Source organism: Mizuhopecten yessoensis, unplaced genomic scaffold (genome assembly GCF_002113885.1).
Source record: "Mizuhopecten yessoensis strain PY_sf001 unplaced genomic scaffold, ASM211388v2 scaffold8537, whole genome shotgun sequence".
Classification (NCBI taxonomy): domain Eukaryota; kingdom Metazoa; phylum Mollusca; class Bivalvia; order Pectinida; family Pectinidae; genus Mizuhopecten; species Mizuhopecten yessoensis.
The window spans coordinates 837,714-855,541 of record NW_018407597.1 but is presented as its reverse complement, the minus strand read 5'-3'; the positions used below and the strand labels follow the sequence as shown (position 1 = coordinate 855,541).

The 17,828-nt window shown below is 36.0% G+C and overlaps 1 protein-coding gene across 1 annotated transcript in view; it reads left to right on the top strand.

The window, feature by feature from the left end:
• LOC110456164 (WNT1-inducible-signaling pathway protein 2-like) overlaps positions 1-17,828 on the top strand; it is a 78,779-nt gene that overhangs the window by 52,345 nt on the left and 8,606 nt on the right. Inside the window, exon 2 of the mRNA XM_021506734.1 lies at positions 16,534-16,723. Within this exon, the coding sequence (XP_021362409.1) occupies positions 16,534-16,723 (190 nt within the window). The remainder of the gene's footprint in view (positions 1-16,533; positions 16,724-17,828) is intronic.

Sequence of the window (17,828 nt, the reverse complement as noted above, 5' to 3'; positions counted from 1 at the left end):
CAATCCATCGAATTAGTCCGGTATGCAATGATGCAATCATCCACACCAGTGGATTTATTTATTTCCCAGGCTTCGTCAAGCGCTGGAATTGTAATGGATTCTGTGCGGTATTAAATTATGGAATCCATTTAACAAACCCTGCAAATAACGGATTGAATAAATATTTTATTTCTCAATAGCATTCAAAGCTGTTTAGCTATTCTACATACCACACAAGATTGATTGAGCATGAAATTCGAATAGAAACATTTGAACCAAGATTATAAACAATAAATAACGCCACCAGTAGAGTACCCGCTACCCAGACCGTTGTCGTACAAGGTCGATCGATATCAGATCTGCGCACCTATACTTGTATCGTGGTGCTGTCTTCGGCACCAACCCAATGTCGTTCGAGTGTTTCTTGTTGTACCTTTCCGTTCAGTGTCGTGTAAAAAAGCATTTAATTACCATATTTGGCTATATAGTCGTACGCCTCGCGGCAATATGTTATACTCCAGATGCCTCATTAAAATTGCGTCTTCTGCCTTATTTCAATACATCTTTCTTCTACAATTTGTACCAGTGCAGGTTATATTGAGATAGGAGTACAAATTCCTTTAAATCAATTCAGTACCCTTCTTCTGTCGTTGTTGGTGTATATCACAGAAAATACATTGAAGCGGGAAAAAGACGGAATGAAAATACGGGCCGTTTTCCTGTTTGTATTGAATTCACTATTCACAATATATAGACAACATCTTAATTTAGAAATAAACACAGAAGTTTTAATTAAGGAAAGGATATTTTCGTGATGGGAAAATTTTGTTTAATCTAGTAATCTAGAAGTGTTGGTATTCCGGATAGATAAATTGTATTCACTTCTATATATACGATCAGAGCGATCAGTATTAAATAAAACGCAACACACGACTACTACTCTGTGATGTGTGAATTAAAACAATTCTACATCACTGATTCTATTCGTGATGTCTTTCTTTAAGATTCGAATGCCGTATATGTTAGAACATTTCGTTGGGTAATTCATGAAAGCATTTACATATTTATTTATTTATCTATTTATTTATGTATTTTGTTGTAATATTGTATAATATTTTCTCCTTTTGGTATTGACTAAAAATACGAAGGAATGAAGAAATTATTAGAAGAATGTGTTTGATAGGAAGAAAGCCAAATAAAAAATAATAGTCCATTGCACCATATTCCGTCTTTGCGTATTGAAGAGTTATCTTCTCTTGGGAGCAGGTATTGATTGTTACGTCATTTGTTTGTGAGAGTAACGTCATCAATTTTTGAGAAAACGACGTAATTTTCTCACACGAACCAATGACGTAACAATCAATACTTGCTCTCAAGAGAAGATAACTCCGCAATACGCAAAGACAGAATAGCAATTTTGTCAAATAAGGATTCATCAGTAGTACATAAAGGGAAAAAAAGCGAGAAAAAATTATGACTTTAGTTGTCCAAAACACATGTAGATTACAACAGCAAAGAAAACTTGCCTATAATATACACTTCGTTAAGTTACAAACCAGTATAAGTTTGGATTTTAGCAGCAAATTTCTACTGAGACAAGTACATTACTTTGTAAGCCGTGCCAGAACTAAATTCAGTAGACACAGGAAGCACATACGGTATGGTTGGTATTATTCGCAAGGGATATACATGTAATTTCGCTGTATTCGCGATCAAGATACATTCCACGAAATTAAATACCCTGCGAATATTGTTACCGTGAATAAAAAAACGACGTTAATATCGTACAGACATCTAAAAAATCCATAGACGTGTTAACCCGACATTTATCGACACAGTGATCATTAAGGGTTACCCTATAACTGTACCAAACTCTATGACAAACGCAGCGACTGTAATGTCGATGAAATCGTCAATCCGTTCCTATGTAGTAACATACCAGTCTTTCGTGTTATAAAGTATTTTTAAATGAAAACTGATACATGTACATGAAAGTACTTCCTTGCAATGTATAACAGTTTCTTGGGCTGTTTTCCCAGACGTGTCTCGTTTGGGTACTGTCCCGTTTTTGGCACAGTGACGCTACATGTCACAGTCATCTTGTGATGTCACACACGTCAATTAAGGTTGTCTTGGTACATGTAGTACGGTTATATGTCGTTACCTAGGGACAGAGAAAGAACATTAACTCCCGGCAATGAAATCCTCTCTCCTCGCTGATAATGTCAAACATACATGGTGGAGTCACATTATGTGCGGAATTACTGATTCTTTGAATGACTCTTATAGGCAAAAATCTCATTTAAAATCTAATTATATTTCCATTTCTTTCTTGTATGAGTAGTCTTGGGAAATTTAAGCTGTTTTAATTCAATTATAGTGAAAACAAATCCAACACAAATAACAAAAGTAAGGAAAGGTTCGCTGGGAGTTGCATTGTCATCTAGAAACAATGACAGACGAGTTATTTTTTAGTATGGAGATGTAGTGATACGCAACGTCTGATTATATGCCGAGACCACATTAATCTTATCATCAAGCCTTCTCATCATAAACCAGTGTATCCAACACACGTGGCGTTGACGGCGGGTAGCTGAGGCATTGCTAATGGTTATAAGCTTTTAGTACAATCTTACATCGATTTTAAGCGTTCTTTTAAAGTACATATGTATTCCAATAAAGTAATGGTCTATTTGCTAGTACTGGGATCAAACATTGAACATATACTTTCGTGATTACAGGTACTCATACTTCCTACAAGGCATTGTCCGTTTTATCCATTTCTATTATTTCTTCCACACTTCCCAGATGTATTCACGATTTTGCTAGAGAAATATCAATTTGTCTTTATTTGCGTACGGAGACAGCTCACCCGCGCTATTATTCTGAAAACGTCACCATCGCGTCATCACTGTATGCAGCGTCGCCGGGATAACGGCATAAATTTTGCTACAAATTTCATGCATCTGTTATTATAAAACAGTCAAATAAGTTTACCTTTTCCGCTCATTTATGATGCAGACAATGAATGGGATTTCAATCCACTGGATAAGGTTTTTAATGTTTAGCATCCTGCACATCTTTGTGCTCAACTTCCACACATTTACCCTCGAGTTACAAAGATACCATTTCCATCTATGTTAAAATAACATAGGAGCCTGCCCCCTCATAACATTTGTTTCAGAAGTGCTACGAGATTTATGCTGCTGTTTGAACTCTACTTATTATTTAGATGATTAATTAACCTAATTACAGTATGGGGGTTGAAAAATGAAATATCAGCCTTAAAGTATTTTTCGAAAAAAATATCTTATTCTTTGCAAAGTAAAACTTAGAAAATAACACTTTCTTTCATATAGTGCTTTACTAATATATTTATCATCCTGAATGTGAGTTTATTCGAGCATACTGTGAAAGTTTTATGTAAAATATAGGATTTTTCATTCTTATTATTCTTGTATACCAAACATTTTCATAGTATCAAGAATTAGTGTTATTTCAAATATGTATGCAAAAATTCAGTACAAAAAAAGTGGTGGAAAGTTATCATTTCGCACAACAAAGTACCCTGTGTACCCAAAAAGGTAAGGACATAAAACACCTCCCTGGCGTCCACCAAAAAGCTATGCACTTGATTACAGGTAATTTGTAAAGAAATTCGTTGCATGTCAGGTAATTCCAAATGCAAATTTGCTTCATCACTTGGCGTGATTGATTAAGTTTTAATTTCCAATCAATTTTAAGATCAAATGTAATATCCTTGTCACTTTTATAATTTGTTCTTATACATTTTATCAATAGTCTTTTGCTTTTACATTGCTTTAAGGGTATATTTCATACTCATTTGTTAATATTCATCTCATAATGAAGAATAAATGTAAAAAAAATGTCCGCCCAGTTAAGATTCAACCACAAATTTTGTGTTCAGCGTCATCACGTGTGTTCTCATTTCTTCTTATTGGCAATTACCTTAACTCTTGTACACATATTGTACTATAAGGAAGAGAGTCCTTGAATTCTCAATTATGAAGTAGGTCATCTGAAATAATCGACGACCTTTTAGAAGTGTCGTACATCTTGTCAAAGAATCAATCGGTCACCACTCTCTATTTTTGTCTCTTGGATGACCCTAGCTGCACAGCTTGGACAGGTTGATCAAAGAACCGTCTCTGTAAAATCCATTCATACTTTGTCACTTTTCTGTCTTCTTCAATCCATACCAAAACTGCACAAAATGCTCTTTTACTGTTTTGGGTTATGTTGAAAACTAATATACAGTATGTAGTAATTAAGGGGTTTGCTCTCTTGGCATTCCCCCGCCTAGTATTTCAAAAACTGTTCATTCTGTATTACAAGCATTGAATAAATCTATAGTTCCAGTGTTCCTTGGTCCTTACCATGTGAGTAGGAAACACACACTTTCACACAATACTTTATTCTCAGAAACTTTCGTTGGAAACAAAGTGACTGCCTTAATAGATGGTACATATATTTATATTCAAAATAGTGCTGACCATAAGCTGCAGAGAATGTCTTACGGTGGCCAGAAGGAGCGTACGTACTTATCTTAAATTAATGAGGCTAGTTCTACCTGATGACTACATTTTGGACACAGTAGGACCATTCTCTGGATGGCAAAATGATACAAGCATTACAAAAAAACATCAGGACCAAGCTCACATGGTTGGAGCAAGACGACAATTTAGTCGTTGATCGTGGCTTTAGAGATGTCCTGCCAATGTTAGAGGCATCTAGTATTAATACCAGTATGCCCTCATATTTTAAGACTGGTCAGAGCCAACACTCTGATCTACAGGCTAACATTGACAGAACAGTTACTTAATCCCGATGGATTGTATCATGGCCGTCTTAAACATTAGATACTTTAAGAATCAATTAATATCCAATTGCTTCATTGATATAATTGGGGGAGTGTTACAGATTGTGACTGCATGCCTGAATTGGATACGGGGACCAATTTATCAAAGATCACCATAAACTGACAGATAAGACAGAGAACCTGCACATCAAATGGAAGTTTTTACTTACAAAAGCAAACTGTTTGGCTCAGAGTGTGAACAAAACTAACTCGTTCCAAGAGAGCAAAGTCAGAATTCGAAAAGATGATGAAGTATGGGTGTATCAGCACTCTCAAAACCTCATCCGTTGTTCCAGACACAAAAGCCAGAAAAAGTATAATGTTTGGATTCAGTACACGACACCAAATGATAATAATCCAACAAAAGATTACTACTGCCAATGCCAAGAACTATGGGAACGTGTGCTCTACATCAAGTATACTTTATTATCTTCGCTATCATAGCAATCTTCAAAATCCAAAACATTTGCACCTAAGGGCTAAAAAGTTCCGACACAGCTTGAAATAAGTTTTCTTGTGAATCTAGAATCACCAGTTTGAAAACAAAATCAAAGCCTTGCATCCTTTTGTTCTTTCTTCTTTTTTCCAAGTCTGCCATTCGAACACATTTCATACTCTATACATCTTGCAAAAATATTATCTGTAAATGTTATCAGCTGTTAGTACGGCGTCTCACTTTAATATATATATATATTAAAACAACGAAGCAAACAAACACACAATCTCAGAATTCCATTGATAGTTATCTATGAATCTGACAACTGATTGGGCAGTAAAATGAATGTTTTGGTGGCCATCTTAAACAGGAATCAAACATCGAATCTTTTCCAAACATCTTCGCTGTTGATTAAATACTTATTCCATCCAAACTGTAACAAATTCTTCTTGTCTGTCAGGTTTCAATCATAATGATTAGACTATTCATATAGTCATGCATTTTGATGTATAGACCATACAGTCATTTGAGTCCTTCTTTTAATATGTTCCACAACATATTTTGGATTGATATTTTTGTCACTGGTAGTTCAAGACCTAGTCTATGTATAATTAAAAGATGTGTGGTATACAAAAGTTATTAGATACTTCTTTTTCTAAGATGAACACATGTTTCGTCTGGAAAATATCATTGCTTGAGTTGCCTTCTGGCTGTTGATTTGTCCGTACATATATGATAACTAACCAAAGCAAGTGATTTTTATATGTATACTATAGTAAATGATCCCTAGTTTCGGTTGCATCATAAATGATCCTTCAGTGCGTTGCTAGTTTGAAAATATTCGTCTTTTGGGGAAAAACTTTTTCTGAATTTCAGTTTTATGCTTCTTCGTGTTGTTGTGATAACGTTTAGGTCTACACCTCACCAAAAGGACGTTGAAATCAACCCCCCACCCCCACCCACCCACACACACACACACACACACACTCACATTTATTATCTTCGTCGCATAGCAGAAATAGATTGTATTATTCTATAGCGTCTAAACCTGCACAGTTTGTGAGAAATTCCGGTAGACTAGACACATTCAACACCCGTGGCACGTTTAACCTTGGACATTTATCCGTCTGTAGATATCAATTGAAATGCCATTTCTGTCTACACTGCTCATCCAATATAGGCAAACGTAGGGATTTGTCTCGATCAGTGACCTGTACTATTTGGCAATGACATGCTGCAGTGTTTTATTGGCATACTGTAGTTTAAAGTCGAGTGTCATTGCAATGCAAATGTTTTGCGGGGCCTCAGTGCTGTTACTGACGCAATCAATCGGGCTGTGATTATTCTTTCCTTTTATTACACTTTATCAACCTTGGTCTCCCTAGCCAGCGTTTCTGTCGTCTACTTTATCGCGTTCGGGATATATGATTCATGATTTCTCTTCTGTTTACATTTGACATTCCTTTTGTTCTACGACTGTCATCAAGGGCGAATAGCCAGTCATTTACATGAAGTTGCTTTTATCAAATATAAAGTGCAATAATAAAACTGATCAAATGTACACAATAATCATGGAATAAATTACGAAATATTTAGTATTGATAATTTCAACTAATCAAAATCTTACATTATATCGAATGTTTGAATACAGATCGACTTACATTTGATTTAGGGACATGACTGCATGTAACATCAGACTCAACCTTGACCTTACAAGAACTTTAGGAATGCACTCAGACTCAACATTGACCTTATATAGAAACTAATGGAATAAACACTGACTCAGCCTTGACCCTGTTGGAACGTCCAGATAAACACGCTTAAAATTGAACATTGAGTGGCTTTTCCTTTCAGCTATCATCCTAATCAGATTAACGTGAAGTAGCGTTTGCGATCTTCCCGAGATCCCAGCTCGTGACTTCCAAGTGTTAATAATGAGTAATGATCACCAAACGTCCAGAAGCGGACACATTTGTTTCACAACGAAATGCATAGCACAGCTGGTTTTGGTTTGGGTATATTAAAAGCAATTTCTATCTTGGACAGTTTGTCATTTTGCGAAGATTATCCATAAAAAATACACTTTAAAAAAATAATTACATTCCAATTTAAAGGTACAATGTTAAAATACATATATGCAAAACTTAAATTGAAAACGACGCATCTAAAAGAGTAGATATCTCAGAAATTGTGAATTTTGACATGACATTGAACCATTGATTGGTTATTTGAATGGACGCGATACACATATACATTCTAAGGGTTAACAGTTACCGAGATAAGCAAATTAGATTATGCAGATTGTGTATTGAATACCTCATGAGATCAATGCGTCTGGAAGCTACTTTTGATCTACTGAATACGGTACCAGGTATTGTTTTCGTCTGGTGGCATCAGTCCTTTCCAGAAGAAAGATATAGTGTCCCCTGTGATTAGTCTAAAGTACATTCATTTATCACGATAGGAGTATAATTATCTGTGTGATAATTTAGATCTGTGTGTTTATATAGAATAACACGACGTTTTCAAATTATTATTGTTATTAAGCTGGAAATGATGACACAGCTCAGTTATTCTTTGTTCCTATGTGAGCTTGGAGTTATGTTTCATCCATGTGGTTATATCTAATATAATAATGTTTTTAGATTGTCGTTGATTGCTCTGGCCACTTTACCCTGCAATGATGTGACAGCTTTGTTATGCTTGGTTCTTCTATGAGATTGGAGTAATGCCTGTCTGTGTGATAATATGGATTATCATAACGTTTAAAAATTGTCGTTGATTGGTCTAGCCACTTTGCCTGGAAATGACGTCACAGCACTATGTGATGCTTGGTTGTTCTGTCAGCTGGAAGTGATGTTTAAGCTGTGTAAATCACTAATGGGTCTGGGTTCACCATTGGAGGACACACATCCCAGTAACTGTCATGTCTACTCCGACATTTACTGTTACATTTACAATTTACATCTGTCTAGCCGTTTAAATACAGAACCAGCACAAAAGTACATTTGGGGTTAAATAGATTTAGCAATGGATAGATTACCGTATGTCCTATTCATAACCTGAAAATATGAAAAAGAATCATTTTGGAAATGTATCTTTCTTCAAAGACACCAGGTTGGTCGGTCTGCATATCCAGGCTTCAAACAATTGTATTATACTGATTCTATACGTCTGACAGCCAGTACTATCAACGAGTTATCCTGTAGGATTTGGGTAAACCACTTAATGACGCTTAGTTGATCCAAATAATTGGAGATTTGACAATCTTTATTATTAAAGTGGTACATCTATAGCAAACATATTTTGCTGTCCGCAACATCAAACACCGAATAAAACCATGTGATGTGGCACTCGCCATGATATAAGCTGCGAAGTCGACAAAAATATTTCACAATTAACAATGTATCAATATGTATTTACATATCATTAAAACACAATTTACATAATTAGGGTAGGTTTATATGAACGACAGACCACTTATGTTCCTAACTTGGTTAACGATGAAGTCGGAAGAGCTCTACAATCGTATAATAAATACTTATCGAGTAAGATTTCCTAATGAAAGTTGACATAATTATTTTGAATGAAGTGAATAATACAAAAATTGATTAGAGAGTGGCAACTTTAATTGGGTTAAACTTTCAATTATCATTTATAATCAGACAAAATCAAATAACATAAAACTTAAGTCATGATTTACGGTATGTAAGCACAATGAATATCTACATATTCTAGCCAAGAATTTAATATAAAGAGTCAAAGATACTCCAACAAATTTGTTTCATATTATTACCGTTTTATTCTGTCTTGAGGGAAGCTTTCATTTTTACCTGTATATACTGAACGGCACAGACTAGACAGTCACATATGATTAAGTAAAAACCTTCTTTCCCTGTCGATGAAACAAGTGTATCGATGAAACAAGTGTTTTATACATATTCTATAAAAAAAAAAGGACACAAACAATATGCATTGTATTCTTTATTGATTTTTATAGATATTCTTCTAGAAATTGGCACAAACAGTGTAACCATAATTAAAAATAACGTATAATCTTGGTGTATAACATATTTCATGAAATAGCAATAGTTTGTACTATTTCTTTTGAAAGGTTACACTATATTTCGGATGATTATTTTAGGAGCCACGGTAGTCTAGTAGTAGGACGCCGGGCTAATGACCGAAAGGTTGCAGGTTCGAGTCACACCACGGCACTGTGTTGTATCTTTGATCAGGATATTTTACTCTGCTTCTTCTAGTCTACTCAGCTGTAAATGAGTACGTGGTTGGGCAGTGCTAGAATTGTTGCATGCTACCTGTGAGCGCCGAAATGGTAGCACCGACTGCATGCTCCTCAGGAAGTTTAGTCTTGTTCAACCAGACTCTTGTTGCCTGCGCAAGCTACGCCGAATAGAAAGTCTGGTCAAACCCAGTGCTTTCGTTTTTTGACATCATAACGAGGCTTACCGAGATTCTGGTAATTTATTTCATTGGTGAAAGGTTGACACACCCTTTCTAACTTTTGAAGTCAGAATTTGAGTGGCCAAAAATTACATTGAATATCTTTATTCATTGAAAAAATACCTGTATATGCATTCCTAAAGTATCCATGTTTTCACTATTAACGAGAAAAATGTAAGAAAATGCTTCAAAAAGAATGAATTTATGTATTTTCATTGGATATTTTACAATAATTCATGAAGCTAACAAGGCTATTGATACAAGTCAAGGCAGATTACCTGAGTGAGAACTTGAAGGTGTTTTGAATTGTGTACAGGTAAAATCTCAGTTGCTTTGCATGCTTTTTTCCAACTTCAGTCAGCCTTGTTGGCTTTGTGCTTACAATTGTAGTTATGATTTATTCAATGGAAATATATGGCACTATTCTGGAGATTTTACACATTTTCTTACATTGTTCTCGATAAAAGTGAATACACGGGTACTTCAGGAAAGCATGCATAGTAAAAAAAAATCATTATTCATTGAAATGTTTAATGGCGTTGACATAACGTCTGGAAACGAAAGTAAAAGCGCTGCCCTCTGGTGATGGTAATTTTAAAGTACTGTGTTTGACCAGACTCTTGAATTACAAGTGCTCAAGCGACTGGTTGAACGAGACTACAGGAAGTTAAGAAAGATATTGGCTGGCTGCGAAGGCCCTAAAGGCATGGATAATAGTTTGTTAAGCGCTTTGAGACGACCTACGAACTAGGATATGATAAAGCAATATATAAGAACATCGAATTATCATTTTTATTAATTGATTAACTCGATGATTAACAATTTTTGCCCGCTTCACCAATGCGCTGAACCTTCAATATATCCACATCCTACGCCGTTTACTCATTGGTATGTATCATTTCTTGGCTGCTCGACCAAATATTACACAAGCTTGTCGCAGTCGCTTTGATAAAACCATATCACTCCAAAACTGTTCACTTCCTTATCTTGGATACGTGCCATTGTAGGCATCATGTCGAACTCTCCATCAATATAATGAAAAGACACATTTTTCTCAATTGAAAACGCACTTATTTGTCATGGCAAGTTGCGAGATGTTGCCTTTTTGTCAATTACTTAAAAGGTCAACGATTTTATGGGCAGATTATTGGTTTTAAATTAAATTGTAAAAGTTTGTTTGTCGGTAATGAGAAATTTTCATTTCGAGTATCGATCTAGTGTAAAGTAACGTGCATATGTAATTAAATAGAAAAGTCATTCTTTCCTTGTCGGAAGCTCAGACGATTCTCGATGTTATTGGCGACCTTGAATTTAAAGAAGTCGCAGAAATTGTTGGGTTTCATGTTGGCACTTCCTGCAACATGCAACTAACGCTGTTGTACCATTCAGCATTCAGCGTCGCTTGTTTTGTTTTTTTAAATCGGTGTGTTCTTTAGAGATTAATCATTATAATTGATTGACTAATATGTATATTGATTCGTTTGTCCTTCTTGCTACATCTTCCTTCCTGCGGTTTTGTCGTTGTACTCAAGGTTAACCCGTTGTTCAAGAATACTGTGACCGGGTGAAGTCCCGTGCACGTTTGTTCGGGATATGGTGTTTTAGAGAGACGGAACTAAACGGTGGCCCTTCGGTTATCCAATATTCTGCGGATATCATCTATTTATGTCCCTAGCTGTAGCTGTAAGATACATCTTATCAGTATACGTGAAATTATTTTTGTAAATGAAAACATCAAACAACGTCGCCTTTAATTGCAACTTTTTCAGATTTTGGGTATTTAAAGCCTAGTTGGCACATGTATTCATAAACTACATGTTTGTTTTCCAAGTTCTTATACGTGAAGTTTTCTTTGTATACATTTATAACGTCGTACCTTAATGTTTTCCGGGAAAATACGAGCAGCTCTTATAATAATATAATTTGCCTTCGACCAGTAAAATCTGTGAGAGTTATACTGTAAATCAAAATCACAACTTATAAATAAAATCAGGGCGACCTTCATCAATTAGAAACAACGAGAGAATACTGAATAGAGAATACAAGACCATAATTTGAACTCACAATCGTAAATCTAGGACAAATTATGAACAAATGAAATGTTAACACGGAGACTCTTGAAAATGTGCAAGGAGAATAAGAATAGGGGTCCAGAAGGGTAGGCGTCGTTAGCTGGATCGATAACATCCACCATCTACATCAAAGTCAAATCAATATCTGATGAAATGAACATTCTTTTACATTTCTAAAAACACATGCAACAATTCTTAAAAAAAATGGATTTCTGATCATCGTTAAAATTCCAAGGTCACCTTATTCCATTCATATATGAGATAATAGGCTGAAATATGGAATGAAAATTAAAAATTATATCATATTCGTATGAGTTTGCTTTAAGATAGGAATTTTGAACCTTCTGTTAGTCGTCTGAGCATAATTACGTTGAGGTGGTATCAAATCGAAACAAAGCATATATGGTTTAGGTAAATATAGAAATAGAAAAAGAGCTGAACCCGTGAAACAGTTCATAGCCAACGCCAGATCTAGAGTTGTATACATTATCACACCATCGAGGTTGTAAATCACATACCGAGACTAGGAAAGTGATTTCCAAAGTGTTTGTGTTTAAAATCAAATGTCATGATTTATTGGCGTTTTTGTTTGAAACCATTGTTAATGGTCTGCTGAGACGCTAATGGAAACAGAGGCATCACTCAATTTCCCGGCCTCCTGTTTAAACATTCTCTTTGGAGATGGATAATCAATGATCTCCTTCTCTTTAAAGTGTTTGTGTTTTCAAAGGCCACAGATATATTGACATTCTTGATTTATAGCACCACCTACTTTTAACACCCCGACAGTCAAATCGAGAGTTTTACTATGCTTGCCGGATTTTTGTGGCGTTTAAAACAAATCCTCTTGCAACTAACGTACAATTATTTGTTATTCTGCAAATGAAGCTAAAAATGCATAAACACGTAGCAAAGTATGACCAGCATAAACAAAGAATTTGGAAAAGTATTTATTACATTTAGTTGTTTAAATTAGACGCCATTATGGTTCGTCGTCGGCTACAGGCCTAACGTAAAATTACCACAGTGTCCAATAAAGATAGTCACACGAAAGCTACAGTAAGGTCATATGACGACAATGTCAACTGGTAAGGGGCCACACAACAGCTGAGATCAAATGACAACGGAGTAAGCTTATTATTGGTCAACACAACAGCTAAGGTCAAATTATGATGGTGTCGATCTGTGGAGGAATGTTTGTATAATGATCTTTTATATCAGCACTGGACGGTCACGGAATCATGACATAACACCCGGTCATACTATTATGATAACAGGCAAGCAATGGAAAAGTAGGGAGAAGCCGTCTAAAAAAATGAAGATAACAGGGACAAAATAACATATGTTACAATTGAGGGCAGCAGAATATTGTTTGTCTCCACAGCGTCTACAGATCACACAAGGCACAGCATTAATCGCTGACTCTTACGATACAGCAAGCGAATGTAGGACTGTGTATGCTATCGTCTGCTCCTTTGTGATAAGGCTGGAGTTATTTGTTGTGAGGTTACTGTGGGTCTGTCTCGTGGCCGACGTGATAACAGCTACAGGACAGGGGCATGCCAGTCGCTTTGTGTCGGTTGTTTGACAGATATTGTAAAATACTGCTCTACATTGCATGGGAAATAATTGAGTCTTCCATTCCAATAAACCAAGTGACGTTTAATTTCCTTCGGAGCATTCAACAAATTTAGCACGACAAAACCTGTAAGGACTTGATTAAAACACATTCCGTTAGTTAGATATGGCGTTTTCATTAGAGAGCTGCCATTTGAAGGCGCTGTTTCTTGAGGTAACAGACTATTATTCTTTCGACTGATGGTTCGTAATAGCATCTCATTCACACTCTCAATATGTAATGTATCTGCCAAATCTTGTTAAAACACGTGCCTCCATGATTGCAGTCCATGTATGATTATAGGGCCTGTCATAAAAATTACTCCTTTGCAACTGTTTGAACGCCGATTGTTTCATCAAGTTTTCGACTGGTGTCGATAGGATACACAACATTATCAAAGCGTGGGCTTCAAATAATGAATTAGTCACCGTCGCGATTCATCAAAGTGTTATCTTGCCGTTGGGTTACAAACAAATCCACACCACTGGGGAATCTTAATTTTATCATCTTTTATCACGGTGTAGTAATTTTGTATAGTCATATAAACTAGTAATCGATCCTACCCAAGACAAACTACTTCACATGAAATAAAATCCTACGAATGTTAAATACATGCTAGTTAATGCACTTAATATGCTTAAACTTCAACTGGGGTTTACTTTTATTTCATTTTAGTACACATCAACACTTGTTAACTTACACTACATATAATTTGTCCCGAACAATTTCTGTATACACGGAAATATTCAACGCAGTTAAGTTTTCGCGAAATAACTAATATAGCGAACAGTAGTAAGCGATATATGAAACATAGAAATCAAATGTGAATGCACGGCGAAATCACTATTGGGCGAAAATGTATTTCATCGGCGTGAGGCGAAAATTTGACTGGGCGAAAGGTTTCCAATGTAGAGCAATACTTTTGTCAAAGGATGCCTTAAATTCAAACATGTTTATTGATGCTTCAAATATGTTGCTCTCATTGTGACGTTTTGGATATATTTATATTCCTGACGTGTGTTTTCTCTCTTACATGGTCATTCTAGTGTTACAGACTGAGGTGCCATTCACTTATGACATGCAGAGTCAGGACATTATAAAATGGCCTAGGACTGTTTCCACTAACAGTGGACATTGTCAGCATACTTTTTGACGAGAAGTTACAAAGATAAAATATAGCAGTAGAGCAATATGTCCGATCGTGCTACCCCAATGTTACCTAGAGTCATTAATTGATCATTTGAATATAAATGTTCGCCGCAGCTTTTTGTGTCGATCCCCTGTTAAACCGTGTAAGTATCTTAGTCGATGCAAAGCATTTATTTATATCCTTACCAACGAATAAATATACATGGTCAATCGTTGCTGTATTGTATAATTGTGATTGTAAGCGTCCTCTGTAGCAGATCGAATCTACTCTTCAGAAATAAGCTTCCTCTCTAGCGGACGAAGCCTTCATTTAACTTCCTAGCTCAAAAGAAAAGTATCCTGTGTGGTTCGAGACAGGATACCTGCTACATTGAGTCATATACTATGGATTATAATGGTAAGAACACACGAAATATTTCTAAAATAATCCCCATCCACACAAGGTTTCATTGTCGGGTTCATCTGCTAGAAGCAATATGTTTACTGCAATACTTCTACGAGATTTTCAATTTCACGTTCATTCATGAAAAGAATATATCTTGAATATCAATTCCATATCTGATTACTATTAATATTGACAAGGCATCCTTTCTGTTGCAAATTCAAGTATTTCGCGAAATAAAAGTGATTTACCGTAATTACCAGACCAATTTGCCCTACCCCATCTGTTAGAACGACAACATCGCGTCACATTGTAAACAATTTAGGTTATCTGACTACACAGCAAAAGACAGCCAACGGTCATAAAACAGATGAATGAGTCTGTACGCGTCTGAACCCTATGTTGGAGATGCATAGCATGTATGCAAATAGAGAGACCATGTTCAGACCATATATAAGCAACCTAACGCATCAGTTACCCAGTCGAGAGCACGCATGCATTATTCAGGACACTGTGTTCATATGTTAGACGGAGAAATATAAAACTACTCTGCATTTCAATGATGTAATAGCAGCTGGATTCACAGAGAGTATGACGTTATCGTATTGTTAATCTAATGAAACTGTAATTATTCAATAGTGTAAAATGCATTTCATTATCTTTACCTCGGAGTACAATGTGTAGAACGGCCATTTTCAGCACCAAACTACAGATTGTTCCTGTTGCGTATTGCCCCTTTCGTCGCCTCAATATGCAGATAGTTTGTGGGAGACATCAGTGAAATAAAACCGTGTTACATGCAACTGACTCTCGTTAAAGTCTTGATTCTTATCTCCGACAAACTCACAATGAAATCCTCGAAGACATCTTGGCCCAGCTAATGCCCTTTTGTCGTGACTGCATACCACGGTATAGGCGTGCTAGTTAGTTTCGCATTTCCTGTCACGTGCAAACGGCAGCGGGATAGAAACCTGAACGTTATGAGTACAGTGTAATTAATACTATAAAACTCATCCAAATCGAGTTTAATAATAATCATTCATTTTGAACACGAAGCTCTGTCGTGTGCTTGAAATGTGAAATTAATCAAGGAGATTTAAATGCTATTCTTAATCGGAAAATCCGGTTGCTCACAGAGCCACACATTAAGCATTTTAGAATGAACGTAAAATCAGGGACATGTCATTGTATTTCTACCAAAAAAAGTCACCGAGGAGAGGATATATAACTTAGTAACCTAGTTTGACTGAGTTTATTCTGAACGCAGGCATATGTCTGCCTCTTTATTCAGATCATAGTCCATAATTATTTAATCATAATATATAACAGTGTTTTTATTTTGAAAAATCCATGACGTCACAATTGCATCCAATATGGATGCTTCTTTGTTTTACTAAATTTAAAGCAGTTATATATCACAATTGTCACGTGTCTTCAGAGATAATTTTATCCAATGGAAGCGAATATTTTGATGAAATTTACTTTTGTATATACGGAAATGGCCAACAGTAATAATGTAATTTCAACATGTGTCTTTCTCCCCCATCTTAACAGGTCCAGGTATGTCCGCGGAAATGTTCTTGTCCACCAAATCCCCCAGTTTGTAACGAGGGTATCCGAATAATCATGGACGGATGTGGCTGTTGCAAAATGTGCGCGCGCCAGCATGGTGATATGTGTAGCCGGAAGGACGAGTGTGATGCGGAACAAGGCCTTTACTGTGATAACAAGGGCACATGTAGAGGTACGTTTTGAAGCACTGGCTTGTGCACTCCTTTGGACATCTGATTTTCGATTATATAGTTCAACAGTTCCCATGTGAGGAGTCTGTGCCAACGAAAACAGTATAAAACATGGGATATTTAGCCGTTTGAAGTTAAAGATGTGATAAGAATGTCATCGTTCGTATCTTAACCAATTTTCCTTTATAAATAATATATCAGAATAACATTCATAATTTAATATAATGCATGTAGACAAATTGAAACATCGGTATCAACACTAAGTCTCGTTCGTGTGGCACCAGTCTGACTTGGTCTTACAGCAAAAATACCAAGTAAGCAACACTTCGTGTCACGGGTAAGTCTGGCGGGAATAAAATATCTCGTTTGTCGTTATTCGGTTATTTTGTACGCTTAAAAAAAAAAAACGAGGTTACGCGCGTGTCATCCTTCCCAATTTCGGATACTCTCGGGAGTAGACCGGACACGGAGGTGTGTGTCTACACTCAGTACAATATCGATTTAGGAATGGTCCTTCGATACACCAATACAGTGCACAACATTGAAACTGAAAAGTTTGCAAAAATGTGATACATAGCCATTGTGAAGAGCTGAACACAAAACCGTGCAAAGGTGCATTACGTGGCTTCTGGCATTTACATGAGAATGAATAACTCGCATGTCAAATTGGTACCTGTAGGCCAGCTTCATCACCACATAACGTCTACCGCGTAAACACACTGCACTAAAGAAATACGACTAAATGTGTTTTGTATGCATATAGTATGCATACGAAAATAGAAACCTACATGTACATATCCTTCGTACATCCTCAACCTCCTCAATGTTAGATTGTTGAAGATTTTTTTTCTATATCATTCTCTTTGGGAAAATGTTTTCATTGAAGTGAAATAAGTAGAATGTTTAAATGTCACTCGTAAATTAGAACAATACAAGATTGATCGATGTTCCAGAAAAAGGTACATTTGCATGCCAAATATTTGTGTTGTACGGGTTATTTAAGGGGGAAAAGTAAGATGTGTAATGGTTTCGTTTGAACTAATAGAGACAGTTATTTTCTGTCGAAAGTATCCTGTCACTTTGACACATTGTGCTGTAAGAATTAAA